Consider the following 6,000-nt stretch of genomic DNA (forward strand, 5'->3'; position numbering starts at 1 on the left):
AGCGGGCGGGCGGGTAGCACTGGGAGGGCTCGGGGGCAGGGGGGAGGAGGGAGTCTACGTCCAGCCCAGGACAGCGTTCACGGGAGACCCCAGCACCTTCTGCACGGTCACGTTGCGGGAGAGGCAGGAAAGGGTTGTTCTTCTCAATTGGTTGGGGAGGAAACTGAGGCCCAGCGAGGTGAGGGGCGCCCAAGGTTACAGCACAGACGGTAGGCTAAGCCCCACCTCTCAATAGCGACGGGGACTCGGGGAGAGTCTGTCTCAGCACAGGCCCGTCCTCCCACCAAGTCCCCACAAGCGGGCAGGGCGTGAGTGTGGGACACAGGTCAGATCCTACGGTGGATGTGGGGTCTCCAGGGCAGGCAGGGCATGAGGGCACACCCGCCTGCTGCCAGCACCCCAGGCGCTCCAGACTCCTAGGGTCTCTACGGGGAGCTCGTCCCTATTTTCCAGGTGGGGAACTTGGGTCTTCCGAGCTGAGCCAGGGGCCGTGCACGTGACTGTTGGTCCTCATCTCCCGCCTGCACCACCGTCCCCGAGCCCCCCCCCTGCCCCCCAGGCCCACTGCAGTCTGGCCTTGCGTATCCCCTCCTCCTCGTCTTTGCCCATGCTGTGCTTCCCACCTGCACGCCTTCCATCTCTGGGCTTTGTAGCTCTACCTAGCTTCCCGGGCATGGGATAAATCCCCGTCCTCCACGATTTGGAGCCCCTGACCACTCCAGCCAGTGCAGGTCTCGTGTACTGGAACTGCCCCAGAACTGTTGGTGCACAAGCTCTTAACCCACAAGGGCCCCAAGCCGGGTGCAGGATCCCAGAGGCCAGGCCGGGGACTGCCCCTACACACCTCCATCCAGAACCTGCTATATACACGGTGGGCTCGGCGCCTGGTGGGGGCCCCGTAAATGCCCCTGGTTGGCTGGAATAATGGCTAATAATGAACAAAGTGGACAAACAAACCCTTAGCGAGTGGAAAGGAAGTTCAGAGTGACCCCATCCAGCCAGAGAGCAGGGAAATTAACCCAGGGAGCTGCCCAACTTCCCCCCAACACGAGAAGGGAAAGGGTCACTATGTTCAATCCTGAACAACCACCATCTGTCCACTGGGGCCTGATCGAGGACCCTCATCCAGAGTGGGCATCCTCCTGCCTGTGTTCGAAGACCAGTTCTGCCACTTCTAGCTGTTACCCAGGCACAAAGTATAATCTCTTCGTCCCTCTGAATCCCTCTTTGTAAAATGAGGGAGAATAATAAGACCTCCCTCATCTAATACAATTTCCTTCAAAAGGTTACTGGAGGGATTAGACACATTGTATACTTAAAGAGTTTACAACAGGGCCTGGTATATGGTGAACCCTCAACAGAAGTTTGCTCTAACTGGGAACTGAGACACAAGCACAAATAAAGAACTAGGGGAAGACAGGGAAAAATAATCTCATGGTCGAAGTGGACCACAAGTGAAAGATGGTGGCAGTGCCAAATCCAGACTTTTAGAAGTTACCAAAGGGAGCTGGATGCGCAGCTGAGACCAGTAGGAGGCAGCAACAGGTACTAGTGTGAGAGTCCCAGATCCTCCCCTCAGGCCTGGCCCTGTCACTGATTCGTGGTGTGATCCTGGACAAGTTGCTTTGTCTGTTTGCATCTTTGTCTTATAAAATGGGGACGATCCTACCTGAATAAGTGTAAGAGGTTAGCGACCTTTAAACAGGAAAGGTGGGCTCTCTTCCTACTACTGTCTACTGGCTGGGAGGCCCCCAGGGTCTGGAGAGCAATTCTGAGCTGGGCTTAGAGGCAGCTGGGGAGAGAGCCGCACAGTGAGACCACAGAGGCTGCCCTGGCGGCCATGTGACTCTGCGGGGCCCTTCTGTGGAGCCTTCCATGGAGGGAGTGCTTTTCTTGTGTAGGACAGGACAGGAAGGCAAAGATTTAATGCAACGGGAGGGATACGGGTTAGACCTTACACATAACGTCTCAGTTCAAAGGCTTGGGAAAGCTTCAGAAGGTCTCCACATCCTTAAGAAGGGGGCAGGTGACCCCTCGGGCACCGAGGTTGAGGGTGAGGGATTTCTCCTGCCTGTCCTTAATGGTCGGCACCAAATGCAAAGGCGTGGAGTGAATGAATGCACGCCTGAATGAACGACAGAGGCTTCGGTTTCGCACAGTTACTGGTTGGAGCCACCAGATCAAGGATCCCAAAGCTGAGACCCAGCCAGGCCAGCACCTTAAACACGACACTCCCCGGCTCTGAGCCTCAGTTTTCCCATCTGCAAGATGGGGACATAAACATCTCCTCGACTTAGATCACAGGATTCTTGTGGGGACAAAGTATGATGGGAGATGTGCAAGTATTCTGAAGATTACCCCGGAGTATCTGGGGAGAAGTGCCCCCGGAAGGAGCTTCCCCGAGGAAGAGAGGAAAAGGGTGGGGGAGAAAGGGCTCCCTGAGGTTCCTCTGGGAGACAGCAGGAGCACCCTGTCCTAAGCACCTCACACAGCAGGAAGGCATCCACATCTGCTCCAAACCCCCTCCCGTAACCCCGAGTAAAGGGCAGAGGAGGGGAACGGCAGCCTGCGTCCACCTCTCGGATGCTGGACTGCGACCAGCTTTCACTTTTCTGGCATTTTCCTTGGCTTCTCACCTGGGGTTGGAGCCGATTCACACATCGGTGTGGACTAGCCAGAGTCAGGCCAAGTCTCAAGGATCACTCTAAGAGAATCCACTATGTTCACTGTTTCCAAAAACGAGGAAAAGGAAATCAGCGACCTGCAAAATCTCTTTCAGTTCCGGGACTCTGAATTTCAGATCCGAGGGGAACATCACTTCTAAACTTCACTTTTATTCCAAAACATTTTTAATTAAATCACTAGCGCTACACGTCAATTTATGATCATCGGGCAAACTGTGTAACCTGTAAACGGATCATCTCCAACCTCGGGTACATGGGGACTTGCAGCACGTACCAGCACTAGGTGCTTCTCTTGGGGGGTGTCTGGGCTTGTCGGGGCACCCAGATCCCAGGCGACTGACAGCCGTCAGTTTGAAAGAAGGAGGTAGAGATGCTCGAAGATTAACACGAAGAAAATTTAATGAAATAAACTGCACCTAGCCTAGCCTCTGGCTTTTGAGTCATTTCTGACACCTCTTTGTACAGAGACAAGGAAGTGACTTTTACTCTTAAACTTGGGAATGACAGGGAGAGGAGAGGCACAGAGACACGGGTGGGCTGGGGACTGCAGCCTGCATGGGACGGGCTTATCCTGACGGCCAGTATAAATTCCATCGACACTGCACACGGGCAGGGGATGCACGGCTGGGAACCAGAGAGAAACTTGCTGACACGCAGCCCACGCCCCCTGGCCTTGCATGCACAGGGCCGCCTTCCCTGGGTGACTCAAGGCGATGACTGAGCAACAATTCCTGGCTTGAGCTGTGGTGGGGATGCCCTTGGAAGCTCTCCCCGTCATGCTGCCCGCTCTGCACACAGGCCCCCCGGCTCCTAGAGCTGCTGCGTCCAGCCTGTTTGTGGCCATTTCACTGGCAGGACACTGCTCGGCCATCTTTCCTTTCTGTGGTCAGTGTCCCCAATTCACAGCCTTTCAAGCCTGCGATACCTGAAACCTACCCAGAGTCAGAGGTGTGTGCAGAACAAGAGTCAACAGCGTGACCCGGGCTTGTCTGTGTGTTTCTGCACTGTGAATACCTTGGATGATGGGCCAGTCTGCCCCTCTGCAGACTTTGTGGCCCTCACTAGGGTTTGGGGGAGACAGTTTCTGGATCCTGATAAGCAACAGGTCAGTGAACTAAAAGTCCAGAGCCCAGGGCCATTTAAGGGCTCGATTTCTTATTTGGCGTCCGACTCATCATCAAGTCTAATCCGGTCTGCCTCTGGAATGTCCATTTCTCTCCATCTCCTTGGCTGCCACCACTATCTCATGCCTCCTAACGGGTGTCCCCACCTCTTTCTTCACCAAAGAAACATGCAATTTCTTTGTCTGAAAGGCCCCACCCCCGTGATGGGTGTGACCAGCTCCTTCTCCTCCCGAATGTCCATTCCTTCGGCAGACTGTCTGTGGCCACCTGCTCCTGAGTCTTGGCCCTTCCTAGATCTCCTGCTCCCTCTTGGTCTCAGTCTCCTCGCTGCAGTAACAGCATCTACCCCATATGGTCGTTGTGAGTTAAGTGACTGAATACACAGTGACCAGCTACAGTCCTGTGTATCCTGGGTAACGTTCCATCACTGCTCAAGTCCCCGACGGGCGCGGCTTTCCTGTCTCACTCCCCGACGGCGCCCAGGATCCAGCAGGGCCTGGCACAAGGCAGCACAGGGGGTTTGTGGAAAGGATGACCCCTAAGCTTTCAAGGCCAATGGTGTTTGTCACAGGCAGACACCCTCTCCATCAACACTGGTTCCCAGGGCTCCCTGCACCTCCGGGTGAGCCCAGCTGCAGAGGAGCCCCCAAATGCCGACAAGGAGCCCCAGCTGTGACCCAAGGTGGGGCGCAAGGCCCCGGGTCTCTGCCTTCCCTGAAACACAGCACGCCCACCCTGCGGGGCGCCCACCCCACAGCACCGCCCTGGATGCCCAGCCCTCCAGCCCGAGGCTAGAGAAGCAGGCCGGGGCGATCCTGGGCTTGGTCAGAGCAAAGCCAGGGCGCTGGGGCCTGACATCGTCTGGGGAGCGGCCTTGACGCTGGCTGTAGGGGAACCGGGGAGAAAGGGGAGTCTGTTCTCCGGGCCCACAGTGAGCGGCCGCGGGGCTCCCCCACCCCTGGGCTGAGGGCGCTGTCTCAGCCCTTCCCTCTTCGGGCAAACTTTGTTCTAACTCGAAGCCAAACCCCTCATGGGCGAATTCTGTCCTCCAGAGCTCGCTGTGACTGCCGGGTCCGGCCCCAGGGAGAGTGGTGGGGGTAGCCGGATCCGGGAGAGGGGTCCCCAACCACGCGGCTGGCTCTGCGCTGGCCCACGCGGCCCCGCTACCACCCGGACCCGGCGCGGGCGCCAGGGGCGGTCATCGGCGAGCGCGGAAAGAAGTCCCGACCGACCGGCGCGCGCCTGCTGCCCGAGGCGTTGGCAGCTCCGGTGCCGGGCACCGCGCTGCGGAAACTCCGTGCGCCCAGGCAAGACAGGGCGACGCCGGCGGGTCGAACCCCAGAGGGGCGCGGCTGTCGCCAGGGGGTGGCGGCGCGGTGGGGCCTGGAGGCTGCCACGCTCCCCTGGCGAGGCGACTCCCCCACCCCCACCCCGGCTGCCCCAACCGGCACAATAGGGAAGGGAGTGTCCCACCCGGGGCCCCGGCCGTGCACTCTGGTTCGGGCTCCCGGGCCCGGGGCGAAGGGGCTGCGAGCGGGGACGCGGAGCCCGGGGACCGAGGCAGGGGCGCTGGGATGGGCGGGTGGGCGCGGCGGCCCGGATCCGCATGCGCGTGCATGCGGCCCGGGCCCACGTGCGCGGGTGGGCGCCCGCCACGCGCCCCGAGCCCCGCGTGGCCCGGCGGCCCCGGTCCCGCCCGCCCGCCCCGGGCGCGGCGCAGGTGCGCGGCCCTCCCTCCGGCTCGCGGCCGCCCGCACTCACCGTGCCCTCGGACGGCAGGTAGCCGATGTCCTCGATGGCGCAGATGTTGATGATGTGGACGCTGCGGTCCTCGGCCGGGAGCGTCGAGTACTTCTCGTTGACCCTCATCGCGGCCGCCTGCGCGCCGGGACCGACGGGCGGCGCGCCCTCCCCATCCACGGCCCCGGCGGCCTCTGCAAGCGGACACGGCAGCGTTCGCGCGCGCTCAGGGGGCCGGGCCCCCCGCTCCGCCCGCCGCCCCGGCCGCCGGCCCCGCGCTCCGCTCGCGCGGCTGCGGCTGCGCCCACCCTGCCGGGCCCGCGCCTGCTCGCGCTCGGACGCCCGCCGGACCCCCTCTCCTTAAAGACCGCTCTGCCCGCGTACGGCAGGGGCGGCGGCCGCGAGGGTCAGATTTTCCGTAGAAATTTAAACCCAGGAAGAAAGTCTTCCAT

At 60.3% G+C, this 6,000-nt stretch overlaps 1 protein-coding gene across 1 annotated transcript in view; it reads right to left on the reverse strand.

The window, feature by feature from the left end:
* Window positions 1-5,743, reverse strand: part of ANO1 (anoctamin 1) — an 89,039-nt gene extending 83,296 nt beyond the window's left edge. Inside the window, exon 1 of the mRNA XM_087422508.1 lies at window positions 5,570-5,743. Coding sequence (XP_087278634.1) covers window positions 5,570-5,677 — 108 coding nt within the window. The 5' untranslated portion in view covers window positions 5,678-5,743. The remainder of the gene's footprint in view (window positions 1-5,569) is intronic.
* Between the last annotated feature and the right edge of the window lie 257 nt (window positions 5,744-6,000).

Source organism: Ceratotherium simum, chromosome 34 (assembly GCF_057802395.1).
Source record: "Ceratotherium simum simum isolate JZ-2026a chromosome 34, ASM5780239v1, whole genome shotgun sequence".
Taxonomy (NCBI): domain Eukaryota; kingdom Metazoa; phylum Chordata; class Mammalia; order Perissodactyla; family Rhinocerotidae; genus Ceratotherium; species Ceratotherium simum.